This window comes from Enhydra lutris, unplaced genomic scaffold (assembly GCF_002288905.1).
Source record: "Enhydra lutris kenyoni isolate GAN:26980312 unplaced genomic scaffold, ASM228890v2 scaffoldscaffold42, whole genome shotgun sequence".
Lineage (NCBI taxonomy): Eukaryota > Metazoa > Chordata > Mammalia > Carnivora > Mustelidae > Enhydra > Enhydra lutris.
The window spans coordinates 6,022,201-6,044,854 of record NW_019154126.1 but is presented as its reverse complement, the minus strand read 5'-3'; the positions used below and the strand labels follow the sequence as shown (position 1 = coordinate 6,044,854).

The 22,654-nt window shown below is 36.5% G+C and overlaps 1 protein-coding gene across 1 annotated transcript in view; it reads left to right on the top strand.

Annotated features, from left to right (window-relative positions):
• LOC111155577 (MAM and LDL receptor class A domain containing 1) overlaps positions 1-22,654 on the top strand; it is a 757,926-nt gene that overhangs the window by 11,262 nt on the left and 724,010 nt on the right. The window contains exon 2 of the mRNA XM_022515825.1: positions 6,250-6,390. Coding sequence (XP_022371533.1) covers positions 6,250-6,390 — 141 coding nt within the window. The remainder of the gene's footprint in view (positions 1-6,249; positions 6,391-22,654) is intronic.

The window sequence follows — 22,654 nt, the reverse complement described above, 5'->3', positions numbered from 1 at the left end:
AAAAGATGTATACACCCCTATGTTCACTACAACATAATTTACAATAGCCAAGATATAGAAGCCACTTGTATCTAGCAATAGTTGAATGGATAAAAAGATGTGGTATATATATACAATGAAATATTACAAGCCATAGAAAGGAATGAAATCTTGCCATTTGTGATAGCATGAGTAAACCTAAAAGGTATTATGCTAACTTAAAATAAATCAGACATAGAAAGACAAATATTTTGTGATTTTACTTATATATGGAATCTAAAAAGCAAAACAAATGACTAAACAAAACAGAAACAGAAATAGACTCATAGGTATAGATGATAAAGTGATGGTTTTCAGAGAGGAGAAGAATGGGAAGATAGATGAAATGTGTGAAAGGGATTAAGAGGTGTAGTCTTGGGAGGTGGGTGGGGGGTTGGGGTAACTGGATGATGGACATTAAGGAGGGAACTTGATGTAATGAGCACTGGGTGTTATATGCAACTGATGAATCACTAAACCCTATGCTGAAACAATAATACACTGTATGTATTTTGATTTAAATTTAAATAAAACTTGAATTTAAATAAAAAAAGAGGTATGGTATTCCAGTTATAAAATAAACAAGACATGATGTAATGTACTATGTTGCGTAGTATAGTCAATATATAATATTAGTCAATATATAATATTTAGTCAGTATATAATATTAGCATATGTATAATTGACACATATAGTTAATAATGTAAAAATTTTGTATGGTGACAGATGGCAACTAGGCTTATTGTGGTGATCATTTTGTAATGTACATAAATACTGAATCACTGTTATACACCTGAAACTAATATAATATTATTTGTAAATGTTACTTCAATAAAAAATACATTTCTTCTTCCTCTAAAAATTAAAACATAACCAAGGAGACTAAAGACATTATATAGAAAACTAAACATTGTTGCTGAAAGAAATTAAAGAAGACACAAGTAAATGAAAAGACATCTCATGTTCATGGATTGGAAGAATCAATATTGTTTAGATGTCAATCTTACCAAAAGTAAGAGTGAATGAACAGAGTCAATGTAATTCCTATAAAAATCTCAAGAATATTTTGTGCAGAAGTAGTACGATCCATTCTAGAATACATATGGGACCTCAAATAACCAAAACAATTTCAAAAAAGAACCAACCTCAAATAACCAAATAACCAAGGGACCCCAAATAACCAAAACAATTTCAAAAAAGAACCAACCTATAGCCCTTACAGTTCCTGACTCAAAACGTATTACAAAGCTAAGGTAATTAAAAGAGTTTGGTATTGGCATAAAGACGGACACATAAGCCAATGGAATGGAATACAGAGCCCAGAAATAAGCTTTCATATGTAGACAAAAGATTTTTGACAAGGAAATTTATTTCCTTGACCATTCATTGGAGAAAGAACAGCCTGTTCAACAAATACTGTTGTGAAAACTGTGTATCTACATGCAGAAAAGATTAAAGTTGGATCCCTACCTTGCACCACATACAAAATTAAGTCAGAATGGTTTGCAAATCTACATGTAAGAGCTGAAACTATAAAACTCTTAGAAGAAAACACAAGTAAAATCTTAAGTAAAGTAAAATACTGGATTTTACTGGATGAAATACTGGATTTTACTGGATAAAATACTGGATTAAGTAAAATAATGGATTTAGCAATGGTTTCCTGGAGGACACTGAAACCAGAGGTACCAAAAAACAAAACAAAACAAAAACCCTGGATAAATTAGAGTTCATCAAAATGAAAACTTTTGCATATCAAAGGACACTATCAGAATGAAAAGACAATCCACTGAATAAGAGAAACTACTTGCACATCACATATCTGATATGAGGTTAGATTGATACACAGAACATATAAAGAACTCTCACAATTCAACAACAAAATCAAACAACCTGATTTAAAAATGGACAAAGGACCTGAATAGACATTTCTCTAAAGATGATACACGAATATGAGCAAGCACATGAAAAGATGTTCAACATCTCTGATCATTAGGGATAGGCAAATCAAAACCAAAATGAGATACCACCTCATACTCATTAGGATGGCTTTTATAAGCAAACAAAACTCCGGGAAGTAATAAGTGTTGGCAAAGATGTTGAACTATTGGAACACTTGCGCCTTGTGGTGGGAATGTAAAAACTTTTAGCTTTTCTGTGAAATAGCATGGCAGTTCGTCAAATAATTAAAAATGGAATTATCACATGACACAACAATTCTACATCTGGAGCTACATCCAAAAGAAATGACAACAGGAAGGCTAACAGATACTTGTATGCTAGTGTTCATAATAGCATTATTCCTAATACCAAATGGTGGGAGCAACCCAAATATCCTTTCAGAAGATGAATGGGTAAACAAAATGTGATATATACATGCAATGGAATATTATTTAGTTTCAAAGGGGAAACAAATTCTGACATATGCTGCCACATGGATGAACCTTGAGGACATAATACTAAGTGAAATAAGCAAGTCACAAAAGGACAAACACTGTGATTCCACTTACAGGAGGTATATCGAGTAGTCAAATCCATAGGGACAGAAAAGAATGGGGGGTTAGGGGGAGGAGAGAATGGGAAGTTGGAATTGAATGGAGTTTCAGTTGGAAAAAAAAACAAAAAGTTCTGGGGTTAGATGGAGGTAATGGTTGCATGACAACGTGACTGTATTTAATACCAGAGAACAGTATGCTTAAAAATGGTTAAAAGATAAATTTTATGTCGTGTAATATTTTGTCACAATTTTTCAGAAAGAGCAGGACTCATCCTTAAGACTACAACTGGGCCTCATGGATCTTTTAGGAGGAAGAGAGAAATGCATTATTAGTATAGGCCCAGGCAAAATTGTAATATAAATGGTTTGCTTTTAATATCTTCTGCCTTGCCCTTTTTAGACTTTCTTAATTCTTATATTTTCTCTGTCTTCTAAGAACTTTATATTGTGATCCATACCATACTTAATTCTGAGTTCTGTACCAATTTTTTTCACCAGTACCAATTTTTTTCACCATTACCAGTATTTAAAAGTTTATTCTATTCCTACTCATTTTCTCAGAAGTATGCCCTAAGTTAACCATCACCTGGGGATATAATTTGATGCTTTTCTTCCCATGAAGGTGTTAATGATTGACTCTAAGAAGAACTCTTCAGTGAATTTTAAATGAGAGAGTCTGGCACTATGGAAGACATTTTGGGGGGTAACTGGGCCTTCTGAGCAACCTCAGATCACAACATGGAGACACCCTCCCTCTTTGAGTACAGTACGTCCCACCTTTGGGATCACAAAATTGGAAAAATGAGTTCCACACATCAAAAAGCCCACGAACATGGATTCTACTGATAAATTTCTGCACACAGCTCCTCATTGTTCCCTATCTAGTTGAACTGTGGCCTTACTCAATACAATTTAGTGATGGCTGTGGTAGCAGAACTCTTAGGGCAGACAGATTTTAGCAAAGCAAATAGTTTCAGATTTGGATGTAGACATGTGGCATATGGAATTAAGAGGCAAGTCAGCGACAGTGCAAGAAACATGGTTCGAAGTGTTTTAAAATATAGCCCTCTGTAGGGGGAAAATAAATGGAAAATTTTCAGATGTGATTTTTGAATAATCCAGCCATTATTAGAAGTTTGTGGTTTTTACAAGAAATACTTGAAAATGTATGTTCATTAGAGTCATTTTATAACAAAAAGAATCCCTGTTGAGATTATTCAGAAGCAAAAAATGTTCTATTTAGCTATTTTTCTAGCTTTAACACTTCCAGAAATCATTATGATTATCTTTCTGTATTAAAAAGAACAAAACATTGTGAACGGAAGTCAACTAAGTAATTGTAATGCAAAGTGATTTCTTGGTATTTAAAAAATGTTTCACACTTATGTGAGAATATACGTATATTTCATACACATAATTGCTGAAATACGGTGATGAAAATAGTTTAGAATATTTTAGAATCACAAATAGATTGTTGTAAAAATTGCTAGGAACTACAGGACACTTGAAAATCTATTTATGCAGATACATGCATAACTAATTGAATGACATGCACACATCTATACAAATAATTATATAATTTAGTTCCTTTTTTTTTTTTTTTTTTGTTCAGCCAGATTCTCTGGATCACAAGAGGTCCATGAAGTAATAATTGGGATATTCCAGTTATTTTAAATATTTCAAAGAGGTTATGGTCATTGTAAATTTAGCCATGGTATGATTCCCAGACTAATCAAACTTTTTAGCTTTTGAATAGAATGACATCAGTTCAGTCTGGAAATACTGGTTGCCTTGGGCTGACTAGCGATTCTGATAGACCTCTGACTCTTAAGTTTTTGATCAGAATAGGAGAGTGCACTAATAATTGGGCCTCAGAACAGAGCTTTGAGTTCATGACCTGAAGTCAGAAAGAGACCTGGGTTCTAATCTTAGCCTCAACCCTCACTAGCTGTTCTATCTCAGACAAATTACTTTATGTCTGTAACACAGAGTTTAAGCTTCCTCACTTTAAAAAAAATTTTTTTAAATTTATTTATTTATTAGAGAGAGAGAGAGAGCATGAGGCGGTGGGGCAGAGGGAGAAACAGACTCCCCGTTGAGCAAGGATCCCAACATGGGGCTCGATCCTAGGACCCCAGGATCATGACCTCAGCCTAAGGCAGACAGTTAACTGACTGAGTCACCCAGGCCCCCAGCTTCTTCACTTTTAAAATGGAAAACAATGCCTGCTCCATACAGTTGTTGTAAGGAATCAATAAACAACCACAAGTAGAACGCCTAGCACGGAGCAAAGTACCTTGATAAATTGTAGCTATTAAGATTCTTGTTATTACAGAACAGAACTGGTCTATGGAATCTTTCAAAATAGGGGATCTAGGAGAAAAATAAATGAAATAGACCATTGGTAATAAAGCGAGTTTACTTAATATTGTTTAAAAGTGGTATTTCTAAATCAGCTTTCAGTACGCAGATGTATGATCTCAAGAGCACGCATCTGATATATTATTGTTAAATAATATTTTGTCCAAAATATGCTTAAGTAAAAATTATGATTTCCCGCATGGGTTGCCAAACGCTGCCTAACTGTTCCCCGGCATATTTACTCCTGCAGTGGCTAATGCAACCAGTCAGGGCAAGAACAAACTCGTCGAAGGCAAACCTCCACAGTTGTTAAGAACTATAACCCAGCACGGGCTATTTGTGGTCCAGATAACCTGTTTTTTAGAGAGTGACATTCGCAGATGTTGGATAATGAAATGAAGCCCGACCTCGTGGTTATTGTGAACAGATAAATGTCCAAATCCTTCAGCTTCTGCCAAGCTGCTCGGATCACTTAAAGCTGGGGAAAAGAGAAAAAGAGCCAGAAATTATCATTGTGATAAAAGCACCAAGAATTCCAAGAACACTGATATTTCACAGGAAGGTGCCCTGTTTAATTGCAGCGATGCATCACAGCCATGGATGGCTGGTCTCCAGTCAGAGGGTCCTCGGTGGTGTGCTCTGTCCACACGGGACATTCTGATATGCCTGGAAGCCTGGAATATCGAGGTGGAGCTGAAGATATAACCTGAATAATAATTCCTCATATTTGATGGTTCTAAGAGTTCTATTTTACATAAATTATATCATTAGATTCTCATAGCAACCGTTTGAGGGGGAGGGGGCCGGATGTCATTATTCCCATCTTACAAGGGAAGAAAAGGGCTTGCTATGGTTACATGGTTTAGTAGGCACTCAGGTAACAGGAGACAAAACCAGGATTAGGTCCTCCGTCTCCTGACCTCACGTGGCCTTCTTTCTGTTTGACCACACTGTGTTTTCTTTTTTTTTAAAGATTTTATTTATTTATTTGAAGAGAGAGATCGCAAGTAGGCAGAGAGGCACGCAGAGAGAGAGGGGGAAGCAGGCTCCCCACTTAGCAGAGAGCCCAACGCAGGGCTCGATCCCATGACCGGAGCCGAAGGCAGAGGTTTAACCCACTGAGCCTCCCAGCCCACCCCACCCCCCGACCATACTTGTTTTTGTGTGTGACAATTTATTAGAATGTCATCTGCAAAAAAGCTTTGCGTTAATAAAGTAGACGTAAAATGTGAAAAATAGTCCTTATGTTATTATGTTAATCTATATTTGTCATTTGTTGCTAAGCTTTTTTTTTTTTCTCCCTCCTACTCTTGTCTGATTTCTTAAGAAGCCAAATGGGGTTTTGAAAGCTACTTTCTTTTTTCTCTCATTAGGCTCCAATTATGAAAGATGTGATTTCGAGAATGGGCTCTGTAGTATGACACAAGATCAGGTTCTGCAACTTGGTTGGACAAGGAGAAATGGGATGACTGGTGTCTCACCTCCATTTTATGATCACAGCGGCAATACGTCTGGTAAACACTTTGAATTTCTTTCTCTCTTTTTCTTTCTTGTCAAGTGGTTGATTATGGCAGTAGAATATTGGCTGATATTTGGAAATCAATTATTATAATGCCTAATTTTATGCCTTCTTTAACTATTTTCAGGATGTTTATGATATAAAATATCACACTGGAGTCTCATAGTTGCATTCCTGGGATCCTGACAGTCTTATCTATAGAAAGATTGGGATTTTCTAGCTGTTTTGACTCCTTATGGAAAATGGAAAATCTATTATTTTTTTTTATTTTTATTTATTCATTTATTTGACAGAGATCACAAGTAGGCAGAGAGGCACACAGAGAGAGAGGGGGAAGCAGGCTCCCCACTTAGCAGAGAGCCCGACACAGGACTCGATCCCAGGACCCTGGGATCATGACCTGAGCCAAAGGCAGAGGCTTTAACCCACTGAGCCACCCAGGCACCCCGGAAAATGGAAAATTTAACATGATAATGCTACATAGGTTAATTCATCAAATTACTTTGCTTTTGGCTATACTGATTTCAGTATAAAACAACACTTGTTTTCTTAGGCTATCTAGGAAGCTCTAATGGACCTCTCATTAGCCTTTGAGGTGGCTCTGAAGCCAATCATTTATTGATTTCTTTACTTGATAACCAATGAACTTCATTCATTCACCATTTTGTACCAGGTGATTAAGATATTTTAGTGAGCAAAAATCAACTCTTTACCTTCCCTCGTCTGATGGGCTTACACATGACATGAAAAGAGGTAGTATATTGTGCGGCATAACTAATTGAAGGCTGGAGTTTTTTTTATAAAAGTGATGCTTCTCTCAAATAAAAACAACCTAATTTAAAATAGGAATATTTTCCCTAGAGATCATTGAAAGCAAGCCGCTGTTCAGGTATTAGGTGTTAATTGTTTAGAAATGTTTGCATAAATACTACATATGTAAATTAGAATCCTAGCTCCATCATTTCCTGGCTGTATGGTCTTGAGCAATTTACTTTTTTTTTTTTTTTAAGATTTGATTTATTTGACACAGAGAGATCACAAGTAGGCAGAGAGGCAGGCAGAGAGAGAGAGGAGGAAGTGGGCTCCCTGCTGAGGGGAGCTGGATGAGGCTGGATCCCAGGACCGCAGGGATCATGACCTGAGCAGAAGGTTAGAGGCTTTAACCCACTGAGCCACCCAGGCACCCTGCAATTTACTTTTTTCAAGCCACGATCTTCTCAACTCTGAGAGGGGGAATGATGATACTTAATTCATAGGTAGTTGATGTAAGAGCTAAATGAGATATTGTGGGTATAACTTGCCATAAAACATCTGACATTCAAGGAAAGTTGATATTTAGTACATTTCTGGATAATTTTGGTGTTCCTGACTCTAACTTCTAGGTAAGGGAACTGCAGTTTGTTATTTTGCTTGGCTTTGATGGCAAAAATACTTCTTAAAAGGACTTTTTGACAATTGTTAGGAATAAGCCAACCTTATCACAAACAAGGGATCAGCTTTTCAAGCAGGACCAATGACTTGCTGCAACACAGAAAATTTTTATGTGTGCGGTTACGCTACATGGTGATGATATTGAATCTGGTTCCCACCTTTTAGTTATTACAATACCTTGCAAATTGTTTGATTCTATGTATATCTCTCCTTTAGAACCTCCCCACTGCTTCTTTCTTTTACTTAAAAACTTTCACAGCATCCATTTACTTATCCTAGGCTTCGTCTTGGGCAGAATACCTGAAATTTTCTCCTTTTGTTGCATGTGGCTCTTTTTCTGTTCCTCTTGTATGTCCCATCATCTTCAAGTTAGACAACCAGACTCTGTCACTGTGCTTCCTGCTTCCCACTCTCCTTCCCTTCTTCCTCTCCTCTCTCTTTCCATTCTTTCTTCCTACTCTTTTCTCATTTTGTCATGCTGATTTTTTTTTGATAGCTGGTCAATAAATAAATTGGAAGCAGTTACATCAAAATTGAGATGTTTTATAGGCGGATATCACTGTAGCCGCATCACTTGGTTTGTGTTCCCATCTCTGAAGTCAAACTAGATGGGTTTGAACCCTGGCACGTCAACCTGCTAGTTCCGTGGTCTCAGTTTCCTCATCTGTAAAGTGGGAATAATAATAAGACCAGCTTCATAGGGAGAACAGGGCAAAATATTGTCTGGCATAATTATTGAAGGCTGGTGATTTTAATAATAGAGATGCATCTCTTGTAACTACAATTAAATGTTTAAATATGAGTATTTCCCTAGATATAATTTTAAATAGGCAAATGTTTTGCCTTTAGATATTAGCTGTGAAAATGTTTATATAAAAATCATCTTGTTGGAATCTTGTCTCCATTCAAAAATCCTTATTTCATGAGTATTAATAAAATTTTTGATTAACTTACTCTTGAAATAATTTGCTAGTGCTCCAACATAACATTTTCCATCATGTAATCAATGCCTTGAGAAGTTTTCAGAGCTAAGTTTGAAAATCTATTAGAACATTAAAAACAGAGGTGCCTGGGTGGCTCAGTGGGTTAAAGCCTCTGCCTTTGGCTCAGGTCATGATCTCAGGGTCCTGGGATCGAGCCCCGCATCAGGCTCTCTGCTCAGCAGGGAGCCTGCTTCTTCCTCTCTCTTTGCCTGCCTCTCTGCCTACTTGTGATCTCTTGTCTGTCAAATAAATAAATAAAAATCTTAAAAAAAAAAAAAGAACATTAAAAACATCACTGTGTCAATATTTGAAGTCTACTAAAGCTTGGAGCAGAGTGATTAAAATATAATATTGATTTTTAAGAAGTATATAACATTACGTTTAGATGAAATGATATCCCTACACTGCAAATACATCTTTGCAACAATGGTAAAACTTTATATTTTAAAAAAGAATGGAATATGAGTTTTTCTTGTAACTCTTATCAGACTATCAAGTTTTAAATAATTCTAGAGCTCAGGTGATACTAAAGAAGATACGTGAGGCTTTTAGAATATATAATTTACTATAAATGTAAAATGTATAGATTATCAAAGATAAAAAATAATGTATTTGAAAAGTTAATATTTCCATCTATATTTCCATCTTATCTTTTCTTATTTGGTATTTAAAATCAGGTTTGAAGGGAGGTATTAGAACTCTTGTTTTTTTTTTTTAAGATTTATTTATTTATTTGACAGAGAGAGAGATCACAAGTAGGCAGAGAGGCAGGCAGAGAGAGACGGAGAAGCAGGCTCCCCGCAGAGCAGAGAGCCTGATTCCGGGCTCTATCCCAGGACCCTGAGATCATGACCTCAGCCAAAGGCAGAGGCTTAACCCACTGAGCCACCCAGGTGCCCCAGAACTCTTGTTATTTTGACCAGTTATTAAATTAGATCTAAAATCCATGTATTATCATACGACAAACACAAATTATTAAACATCATCCAGTCTTTTAATTTTATTCTAGAAAGTGTGATAGTTTTAACCTAGGACTGAAGGCCTTTCGCTGTTCTCTATGGCTACACCTGCAATGACCCATTGCTGGGGCATTTCTTTGGTTGTATGGGATTGCTGGGTAGCACATAATAGCTTTGAAAGTTTCATTTACAGTGTTTCTTTTCTTTTTTTTTTTCTTTTTAAAAAGATTTTACTTATTTATTTGAGAGACAGAGACTGCAAGGAGAGAGAGAGAGCATGAACCAGTGGTGAAGGAGGGAGGAACAAAGCCAGAGGGAGAAGCAGGCTCCCCACTGAGCAGGGAGCCCCATGGGGGCTTGATCGCAGGACGTTGGGATCATTACCTGAGCCGAAGGCAGACACTTAACTGACTGAGCACTGTGTTTCTAAATTCATGGTCATATTAACTCTATATTGTCAAGTAAACATAAGCTAGATCTATATGCCCACTTATTTTTTAATTGTATAGTTCCACTCTGCTCCAGCTTATTATGGATTTTTCAAGCATATGAAAAGTTTCAAAGCATATTTACAGTGAATAGCCATATACCCACCACTTAGGTATTCAACTGAAGTTATTATATTTGTTTTATCAAATATCTATCCATCTACCGATCCCTTTCTCCATCTATCAATCCATCATATTTTCAATGCATTCCAAAGAAGTGACAGGAATCATTTTACCCCAAATATGTTAGCATGGTATCATCTAGACACAGGGCCTGTGGGTCATTTTCCTGTTTTTGTAAATAAAGTTTTATTGCAACACAGCCCCACCTACTCATTCACAAAGTGCCTGTGTCTGCTTTCGTGCTACAGCCTTGCATTTGAGTGTTTGTGACAGACCGTATGGTCCACAGAACCTAAACTATTTGGCCTTTTAAGAAAAAGTGTGTTTGCCCCTTTAGAATTCAATATTCGTTACAATTATTATTTTTTTAAATTTTAAGGTAATGTCTGAGTCACATGAAAACACCAATCATAAGTGTACTATTTGATAAGTTCTGACAAATGCATTTACCTGTGCAACCTGAACGCTTAACAAAATCTAGAACATTATCTTCACTCCAGAGAGTTCACTCATACAACTTCCTAACCCATCCTTGCTCCCACCCTCCACTCCCAAGGCAATCACCATTTCAATTTCTTCCCCCTTGGGTTTGTCTTGCCTATTCTGAAACTTCATGTACATGAACACATACAGTATATACCCCTGGTGCAAGACTTTGTTCACTTAGCATAATGCTGCAGACTCTTCCATGTTGTAGCATGTATCATGAGTTCTTTCCTTTTTATTGCTGAGTAGCATGCAATTGGCTGAGTTTACCCATCCATTCTATTGATGGACACCTGTGTTTTTTTCCTGTTACGAAATTTCGTGAAGAAAACTGCTATAAACATTCCTATATAAATAAGTTTTTTTTGCCTTGAGATACTGTGTCAATGAATGTCCAGTTTTATGAGAACTGCCAGAGCTTTTTCTAAGATGTTTATAATTTGTTTTGTTTAAGTGGAGGCTTAACTTGTTTAGACTCAAATGGAAAACTCTGTTTTGTTTGTTGTGGGCAGAAGTTCAGCTATCGATTCAGTTCTTTTAAACTTTACTAGACGTGCCCCTTGCCTACACATGCATGTTTTAATTTTAGCCTGAGATCTGGGTGGTTTATTTATGGAACATAAGCCACCTCTTCTTCTGGCTCTCTTGTTTCTAGAATTCTTCCCTTTACTTATGGTGGACTTGGTTCTGTCCTAGCTCCTTTTCTTTGATTCTTCTGGCCAAGGAGACAGCAGCTTTTCTATCAGAATTTTAGTCACACACACCAGCTACAACCGCAGCCTAACCTCGGGCCAAAGCCTGTAGGAATCTAACGTGTTGTGATCCCTTTCTCCAAGTTTCTGTTTGCATGAAAAGATGCCTCTTTGGTTTACCTTTAACTCCTCCTGAGGTCTTAACTTTTAGGTTTTTCTGTATGAGTATTATATTTATCACTGGGCGTACTCATAACAGCATGCCCTAAACTGCTCCATGCTGCCCTTTGTGACGGGCACTAGGAACCGTAATGTATTTCTAGATACTTGGCAAGGTGCATGGTTTAGACAGTGAGTTGTATTATTTTACTAATAAGAAACAGCAAAAGAGGGCACCTGGGTGTCTCAGTCATTAAGCAACTGCCTTTGGCTCAGGTCATGATCCCAGGATCCTGGGATCGAGCCCTGCATTGGGCTCCCTGCTCAGTGGGAAGTCTGCTTCTCCCTCTCCCACTCCCCCCTGCTTGTGTTCCCTCTTTCACTGTGTCTCTCTCTGTCAAATAAATAAATAAAATCTTAAAAAAATAAACAAACAGCAAAAGACAAAAGGTGGGAAAAAAAGAATCTCATACTCACTTTCTAGAATTTGTTTTTGCAGCCTTTATAGTCTTAATATCTATTTTGATATCAGTGAAAAATTAATGTTCATTTATTCTTCTATATTTTTATTATTTCAAAAGTTTCTTCTTGAGCATTTACATTGCTTCATATATTATTATAGGATCTACAGATATTAGAGTGAAGAACAAAGTTCTTGTACCCAGGGAATTCACCATCTAGTGATGGAGTAATAAACCTTATACCTTTTCTATTTTATGAATCTGCATATTTTTTCCTTCAAGGACCAGAGAGTAAATAATTTTAGCTTTTTAGATCACATAGTTTATGTTCCTGCTACTCACCCCTGCCATTATGCTGTAGAAGTAGCCATAGACAATACATGAAGATTGAGCATGGCTGTGTTACAATAAAACTTTATTAATGGACTCTAGAATTTATAATTCATATAATTTTCACATGTCAACAAATATTATTCTTTTGAATTTTTCAGCCATTTACACATGTAAAAACCCTTAGTTCTCAGGCCATACAAAATCAGGTGGCAGGTGGGATTTGTCTATGAGCCATGGTTTGCGGTCTCAGGTTTGCTCAGTAAACATTAATTGAGCATTTTTGCTTCTGACAATATGCACTGTTGGGGATACATGAGTAAAGGATCAAATTCGTCTTCCAAGAACTAACAGATAAGTTATCTTGATGTTAGTGGTTAGTGGTCACTTTTGTAGCAAACATAGGTCAGTATACCTGATGTATGCACTGATTCCATGTAAAAATCAGCTTTATCGTGCTGTTTCTTCAACATCCATCTGTATTTTCTTTTTTTTTTTAAGATTTTATTTATTTATTTATTTGACAGACAGATCACAAATAGGCAGCGAGGCAGGCAGAGAGAGAGGAGGAAGCAGGCTCCCTGCTGAGCAGAGAGCCCGATACAGGGCTCCATCCCAGGACCCTGGGATCATGACCTGAGCTGAAGGCAGAAGCTTTAATCTACTGAGCCACCCAGGTGCCCCTCCATCTGAATTTTCAATGAAGGAGAAGACTTTATCATAGTAGGTCAGCTTGGGTCTTACAATAAAAATACAGGTAGGCAAGGTTTGTATTTGTGAAATGAAATTCAGTGTATTGTCCCATTTGTGCCATTTTCAATACTCTAATAAAAAAAATTAAATGTGAAAATTTTCTTTTATATATTTACATGCATGTGTTTATATATGGTGGTGACAATTGTGAATTTCAGTTCAAAAGCTTTTATTAACCCCAATGTGTGTAAGGCATCACAATGTGTGCTATGAATATTGTAAAGACTGTTACAATACATGCTGCATATGATATGATAGGATCTCTTTGAAAAGCATTCTTGATAATGACACAATGAATTATAATATGGGGAAATTTTTTAAAGTGCTATGACATTAGCCGGAGCATACTGCTCTGTGGATATAGGCAAATTCTGACACCAGAAGAAGCCCACTCCAGATGGAAACTGATGTCATCACTTTGAGACAAGACTTGAGAATGGACTTGAAAGATGAGTGGTATTTCAATGGGCAGGGAAGTGAGAGACATGATATTTGAGACTGAGAGAACCACATAAGTACACTGTATAGATACTTGGTGTGCTCAGACAGTAAAATACCAGTCTGCTCTGAGGATGTTGTCTTTGGAAATGAAGATTAGGCCAAATGTGTCTTTGGGAATGTCAAGATTTATGTCAGCCAAAGGTTACTGATTTTATTCAACAGTACCATTGCCTTCTCTCTTTTCCCTCCTCCTTCTGCAGAAAACACATGTGACAAATTCTCATGTGAAAATGTTCAACGTATGAGCCACAGAAGGGAACATGCGTATCTGACAAATGACATTTACAAAAAACCCTCACCTAACATCATGCCTGATGGTAAAAGATTGAAAATGCCCCTCATAGGAATAAGACAAGGATATCTGTTATTACTACTTCTATTCAAAATTGCACTGGAGGGGCGCCTGGGTGGCTCAGTGGGTTAAAGCCTCTGCCTTCGGCTCAGGTCATGATTCCAGGGTCCTGGGATCGAGTCCCACATCAGGCTCTCTGCTCAGCAGGGAGCCTGCTTCCTCCTCCTCTTTCTCTCTCTCTCTCTCTCTCTCTGCCTGCCTCTCTGCCTACTTGTGATCTCTGTCAAATAAATAAATAAAATCTTAAAAAAAAAAGAAACAAAAACAAAACAACAACAAAAAAAATTGCACTGGAGTTTCTGGCCAGACAGTTAGATAAGGAAAAGAAATGAAAAGCATCCAGAATGGAAACAGAAAGTAAAACTGTCTCTACTTGCAAATGACGTGATCTTATATAGAGAGGGTCCTAAGGAGACTTCTACCTCTGTCCAACCAGGCAGCAGAAATGAGAGATGTTGACAGATGTATCACAGTGGCTTAAATGTCACACAAAGAATTTCAAAGGAATGCATATTTGATACTTAATGATTCATTCTGTCTCAAGCAGTATTTTGCAGAGAGCTTTATTTCTTCTACAAATTCTTTGATTGTCAAGTTAATAATATCAAGATCCGTTATGTGTGCCCGCATGTTGTGTGCATTTTAAATTCATGAGCTACATGAAGTTTTCATAATTCCTGAACAAAACTGATGCCTATTTCTTATTAGATAATACAATATCTGTTTATTTTCCCATTTCTTTTATTTCAAATTCAGAGTAGTACATCAGTCAGGGAATCATAGTTGACAACTTAGATGATTATTTGACTTAACTGATATAACATCAATGAAAATTTTCCATATAACAAAAGTAGTCAAGCTGTCAAATATTTTAAAGTAAATATTATTATTCCACAGATTTGAGCTTAATAATAATACATTCTGTAATTTCTCTGTAGAAATACAGAAATTTATTATTCCACGGGTTTGAGCTAAATAATAATACATTCTGTAATTTCTCTGTAGAAATACAGAAATTTTTCAAAGGTCATTTGTTTTTCTTTTGGCATGAATTTTATTCTTTATTGGCAGATGGCTTATTTCTTTGTGAAATTTATATGGGTATATATTCTTCAAATTAATTCAGCCACAAGTTAAAAAAACCTATACCCCCCCCAGAAATACATAAAGTCAAATAATAGTGTATTAAAATAAAATGATACAAATTTCAAGGAACATATTTTAGTTTAAAAGAATATATCTTTGCAACCACAGCCAAATAACCAGTAGACTGAGATTCTGCCAAGTATAAGCAGGCAGGGAATTTTACCAATCAAAGCCCTTGGAAAGGACCCAGTGGATTTCAGTTCTTTGCAAATAAAGTCTGGCAACCTGATGAGAAGATACATTGATTCAGTGTATGCTACAACTGAATTAGTCAAGGAAGGATTTACAAGGACTCAACTAGTTTAAGCTTCATAGACTAGTCAGTACTTTTAACATGTAGTAAGTGGAATGAGAGAACCAGACTAATGCCTATCTAATTGTGGTAGGCAGAATTCTAAAGAGATCCGCTGCCCACGTACCCTAAGATTCCCATCCCCTGGTTATTCAATCAAAACAAATCTAGGTGCTATTGTAAGAGGACTTTATAGATGTACTATGGTTACGAATCAGTTGACCTTAAAATAAATTGAACCTGGGCTGTTGAAGTGAGCCCAGTGTAATCACATGGTTCCTTAGGACCCTCTCTATATAAGATCATGTCATTTGCAAGTAGAGATAGTTTTACTTTCTGTTTCCATTCTGGATGCTTTTTTATTTCTTTTCCTTATCTAACTGTCTGGCCAGAAACTCCAGTGCAATTTTGAATAGAAGTAGTAATATCAGATATCCTTGTCTTATTCCTATGAGGGGCATTTTCAGTCTTTTACCGTCAGGCATGATGTTAGGTGAGGGTTTTTTGTAGATGTCATTTGTCAGGTACGCATGCTCCCTCCTGTGGCTCATCTGTTGAATATTTATGTCATGAGAATTTGTCACATGTGTTTTCTGTGTTGATTGAGATGATCATGAGATTTTGGACTTTACTTGATCAATATGGCATTTTGTAATGATTGGTTTTCATACATTGAACTAACTTTGCATTCCTGAGATAAATCCTACTTGGTCGTGGTGAATAATCCTTTTTATATCTTGCTTGATGAGACTTTCTTGTATTTTGTTTAGGGTTTTCACATTTATATTAGTCTGAGATACTGATCTATACTTTTTTTTATCATTTGGTTTTTCTGGTTTTGGTATCAAGGTGACAGTGGCCTCACAGAATGAATTGAGAAGTATTCTCTCCTTTTGAACTTTGTTCAAGAGTTTGTGAAGTACTGATTTTAATTCCTGTTGGAATGTTTATAGAATTCACTGGTTAATCCTTCTGTGACTGAGAATTTCTTTGTGGAAAGCTTTTTGATGATAGATTCATTCTCTTTACTTGTTATAATTTATTCAGATTTTGTATTTCTTCTTAAGTGAGTTTTGATCCTGAGTCAATGTTTGTATCTCTCTAGGAACTTGTCATATCATCTATATTATCCAATTTGTTAGCTTGAAATTGTTGATAATATCACCCTATAGTTTTTTTGTTTCTATAAGGTTGGTGGTTCCAACCCTGTCTAACTCTTCATTTAGCAAATTGAGTCTTTTTTTTCCCCTATTAGTCAGTTTAGTTAAAGATTTGTTAATTTTGTTGATCTTTCCAAGAACCAACTTCTGGTTTCTTTATTTTGTTTCTGTTATTTTTTTATTTCATTTATCTCTGCTCTAGTATCAAATTAAACTTTGGCTCATTTTGGGTTTAGTCTGCTTTTCTTTTAAGCTTTGTAAGGTGGAAGGTTAGTCTGTGATTTAAAAGCTTGCTTTTTTTCAATTTAGAAATTTGCAGCTATCAATTTATTTCTAAGCACTCATTTAACTGTGTCCCATACATTTTGATACAGTGTATTTTCATTTTCATTCATCTCAAGTATTTACTAATTTCTCTTCTGATTTTCCCTTTGACCCATTGGTTATTTATAAAGATTTTATTATTTATTTATTTATTTATCTGAGAGTGAAAGAGAGAGCATGAGCAGGGAGGGTAGGGGCAAAGGGAGAGGGAGAAGCAGACTCCCTGCTGAGCAGGGAGCCCGATGTAGGGCTTGATATGACCTGACCTGAAGACTGATGCTTAACTGACTGAGCCACCCAAGCACCCAACCCATCGATTATTTAGGCGTATGTTATTTGATTTTCGCATATTTGGGAATTCCCACATCTCTTTCTACTGTTGACTCAAATCACTCCTTAGTGATACTTGTTTAATTCATATTTTGTTAAATATATTGAGACTTGTTTTATGTCCTGAAATATGGTCTTCACTGGAGAATATTCTGTGTGTACTGTAGAAACATGTGTATTTTGCTGTTGTTGGATGGAGTGTCCTGTAGGTGTCTGTTAGGTCTAATAGATGTATTGTGGCTTAAGTCTTTTGTTTCCCTACTGATTTTTTAGGTGGTCTATCCATCTTGAAAGTGGGGCATCTGTTCAACTATTTTTGTTGAATTGTTTATTTTCCCTTTGCTTTTATTAGCTTTTGCTTCATATACTTTAAGGCTCTGTTTTGAGGTGCATATGTTTATAATTATTTTATTTTCTTGATAGCTTGATTCTTTTATCATGATAAATTGTGCTTGTTTGTCTCTAATAATATTTTTTTGTGTGTGTTAAATCTTTTTCCCCCTGGGTTTCCAGCTCTCCTTTTGTTATTATTTGTATGTTATGGTTTTTATATGATTTTATATTCTTCCTTTTGGGGTAGTTGTATTATTTGATCATATTTTTATATAACATGTTAACCTCAGTTTTGATTGGAGACTTTAACCAATTTACAAATAGCATAACTTCTACTAAGGTGGGATTTAGACCGGCCACTTGCTGTTTGTTTTCTGTATGTCTCATGCCTTTCTTGTTACTCTTTTCCTCCGTTACTGTTTTCTGTTACATAGGTATTTTGTACTGTATCCTGTTAATTTACTTTCTCATTCTTTCTCTTTTTCATTATTTCTCATTCTCTTTCATTAACAGTGAATTATAATTTTACTTTCATCAATTATAACAACAAATTAAGAGACACATTCTATTGATTGCTTTTTTTTCTTTTGTATGGGTCATATTTTCTTGTTTCTTTATGTTTCTCACAATTACCTTGGGAACATGGATATTTAAAACAATATAATAAAGCAAATCTGAAAGTCTGATGTCTTACCTGCCACATTTTGTTGTTATCGTTCTTGTTGTTTGTTTAATTTGTTGTTTTTTAGTTCAGTGACTTTTCTAGACCAATTCTGGAGTCTTTATTCTTGTCATGTATAGCCATTGGATTCTGTGTAAGGTCAACTTCATGGTCAGTTAATGATCAAAAAGAGAATTCCTTAAATGCCTGCAATCACTAAATCTCCCAGTGTTTGTTGAGGGACTTGCTGTTCCTGTAGAGGATCACTATCAACAAAACCAGGCAGTTGACAACTCCGTCTGAGTCTTAACTTTCTGCTTTCATAGAGCCTCAACGTCAGCCAGAGATGAGCGCTGAGGGCCTTTTAGGTCTTTCCAGAACATGTGCGTAGCCCTGTGCAAGTATATGTCCATCCAGATTTGTAGGAAAAATAGGAGTATTTCAAAGCCAAGTTCTATGGGACATCCCATTCCCCAGAGTTTGCTTTTAGCTTTTTGGTTAGACTTTTGAGCCCAACTGTTATATGCTACCTCAGGCAACTATAAAATTAAAATACTTACCTCTCATTTCCTCCATTTCCTAAGTTGTAAGTGATTAATAGGAATGAAGGTGAGCAGAAGGATAAATAAATTACATGTTACAGGTAGCCTGTGGGCTCAAGTGCTTGCAGGGAAGAAGGATTTTTCCACTGAACAAGGTATTAAAGTGGTGAATTTCAGACAGCCTTGTAAGTGGGCTTTTTTGGGGAAACACCAGACATGTCAAATAATGACGGTTATTTGGTAATGAGGTTTTGAAAGAGCTCTGTTTTCTTCTTCTTTTTTTTTTTTTTTTAAAGATTTTATTTATTTATTTGACAGAGAGAAATCACAAGTAGGCAGAGAAGCAGGCAGAGAAAGAGGGGGAAGCAGGCTCCCTGCTGAGCAGAAAGCCCGATGCAGGGCTCGATCCCAGGACCCTGGGATCATGACCTGAGCCGAAGGCAGCGGCTCAACCCACTGAGCCACCCAGGCGCCCCGCTCTGTTTTCTTCTCATTGCTCTGGCTGCCATGCTGGACTGCTATTTTTCAAAGTTGTTATGGATCTGGAAGTGGGCAGTGGGAATAGGACAAGTTAAAAAACCATAAGGGGAGCCTGGGGACTCAGTCAGTTGAACATCTGACTCTTGATTTGGGCTCAGGTCTTCATTTCAGGGTCATGCATTAAAGCCCCGTGTTGGGCTCCACTTTGGGTGTGGAGAAGACTTAAAAACAAAACAAAACAAAACAAAAAAAACACAACCAAAACCCATAAAACTCACTTGCTGGTTTTTGTTTTTGTTTTTGTTTTTTCTTCATTGCCTGAATGGAGGAGTAAATTTTCATTGGCATTTTTGTTGATATCACCCTTATGCTTATGGTCAAATTTTATGATACATTAAAGTGATTCCTGTAGCTCTTCATCAATGAGGCAGGCTTAAATTGAAATGGCCGCATTCATTGATAAATTACCAGCAATTTTAAGAGATTACTATTTGAGGGTGTCCTTTAAGACATATAGTTTTAGCAAATATTATGTGGTTGTGTTGAGCTTGTTAGTTTAATGAGTGGGTATGAGACAAAACTTATGATTTAATGGAAACAGAATTTAATAAATAGAAAGTACCAACTGGAAAAAATTTATACTGAAGACTATTATTTCCTCTCTGTTATCTGAACTTAGTCATATTTCTGTCGTAGGTGAACACACTTTTGCCTTTCCAAAAGTTTTGACATTTTAACCTTTGCTTCAGTCCTTGGGCTTTGTCATGATGATCCATTTCTGCAGCTTGATTTTTGGGGAAATGTTCTCGAGCACTGATATTATCTCACTGTCAAAACACTCAAACTTTTTAAGTTCCTTTGAGCCAGTTGGTTGCTCTATAACATGCAATAGGATTTATGTCCCTTCTGCTCACACTCATTCCTATTAATCACTTAGAACTTGGGAAATGGAGGAAATGCAAGGCTGCCTGTCAATAGTTGAAGAACGTGAGACTGAAAATTCTACCTTATCTTTCCTGAGGATCAAGGCTGCTGGAATTCACTGCCAAAGTTGTTGGATTTAGCCCTTCTGACTTGATTCATGGTTTTTCTTGCTTTCATATTTTATATGCTTCCTTTTTTTTTTTTTTTTTTTTTTTTTTTGGTCATCAGTCTTGGTTTATGTTGGGATTTTATTTCAACACTTACCCAGCAACTGAGAAAAAAAATTTTTCTTTGAAAGCCCTTTTTTTTATTTATTTATTTATTTATTTATTTATTTGACAGAGAGAGATCACAAGTAGGCAGAGAGGCAGGCAGAGAGAGAGGAAGGGAAGCAGGCTCCCTGCTGAGCAGAGAGCCCGATGCGGGACTCGATCCCAGGACCCCAAGATCATGACCTGAGCCAAAGGCAGCGGCTTAACCCACTGAGCCACCCAGGCGCCCTGAAAGCCCTTTAATGTAAACATTTAACATTATCAATAGAATCACACTGCTTATTCTTATTTTGTCATTTTGATAGTTAACGCTTTACCATGAGATTATTTGAAATATGTTTTAAAGATATGCTGTGCACTTACATTTATGGATACAGGCATAAAATGGGAATTTATGAGCCAAATAAGCAAACCGAGATGAATACAGTAGAGGTTAATAGGAAACTTATAATGGTGATAGTGATGTTTGCGTAGATGTGTATAATATGATTGTTGGTAGGCTACTTCAGGAGTAAGAGGAGTATGTGCCGAAAACATTTGGTACATTTTTGGTTATCAGCTTCGTAAGTCTCTTCTCATTGGTTAGAAGCAGCAGTAGGTTGGGGTGTAGGATGAGGGAATGTACATGCTGGAAAAACTTACACTGCCAAGGATGCGCTTCTTTCTTGTACACTTATAGACAGGATGACTAAAGTATTTTGGAGAACAAGAGAGAGTTTTCCATATGATAGTATTTTTCTCTAAGGAACAGCTTCATCAGTTAAAGAAATTCTATATTCACACTGTAGGGAACAAGGTAAAATTGAGTGTGCATTTAAAGAAATACTTCGTATTGCCACTACATTGTTGGAATTAAAGGTAGAAATCAGATGTTGGTGTTGGGTGCATTTTGAGCACTGCTTTGTTTTCTCCCATAAGAAGAAAGTTTATTCCTAGACAAGTGTCAAAAGATCTCAAGCTGTTTCTGAATTTAAAACGTTACCTTTGGGCACGTGGGTAGCTCAATCAGTTAAGCATCTGCCTTCAGCTCAGGTCATGTGGGGTCCTGGGATAAAGTCCTGCATTGGGCTCCCTGCGCTGCAGGGAGCCTGCTTCTCCCTCTCCTTCTGCCTGCCACTCCCCTGCTTGTGCTCACTCTCTCTCTCTCTCTCTCTCTCTCTGTTAAATAAAGCCTTTTTTAAAAAATAAAACTTTACATTTTTAAAAAAGATTTTATTTATTTATTTATTTATTTATTTATTTAGAGTGTGAGCAGGAGAAGGGGCAGAAGGAGAGGGAGAGAGAGAACCTCAAGCAGATGCCACACTGAGCTTGGGTCTCATGTGTGGCTTGATCTCACTACCCTGAGATCATGACTTGAGTTGAGCTCAAGAGTTAACTGACTGAGCCACCCAGTTGAATACTATTCATTTGTATTGCTAGTAATATGATTGCAATAACACTTATTTAAATGATATCATGTTATATAGTAAATATAATAACTCATTATGCTTATTTGATTATTCATTTGCTTAGCATTTGCATTACCTTCTGAATATGAAGCAAGAGCAAACTAATGACTGTCCACTGTATTACGTGATACCAGCTCTTCATCTAAGTCATGTTTATATAGTTATTCCAGGGAGTATGTTCTCAGGACGGTCTTCTTTATTGCAGGGGTTTCAGTTATGGCTCTGACCATATTTACAGCAATCAATAATGCCATTATTTTCTGCTAATTAGGGTACAGTTTTGAAAGAGGTGTAGGGAAGAAGAGGTATCTTAGGTTGCATAATTTTACTATTGATTCTCTCAATGATGTGACAATTAAATTTGATTTCCAACCCAGCTTTAAATGACCATGGAATAACTTGGTCGATAGGTTATCATAATCATCCACATTATGTTTTCATTCCTTTTGACAAATAGCAAGACACCAAATAGAGTAGGACACAGTTAGTTCCCCAATTATACACTATAACCGTGTCAAGCATTGTAGGAAATTATGAAAGCCCAGAAAATGTCCCACACTTATGTTCTAGCCCTTTAATAATAATGGTTCTTTGGCAGGGTCTTCCCTGCAAAATGGGGGACAGCA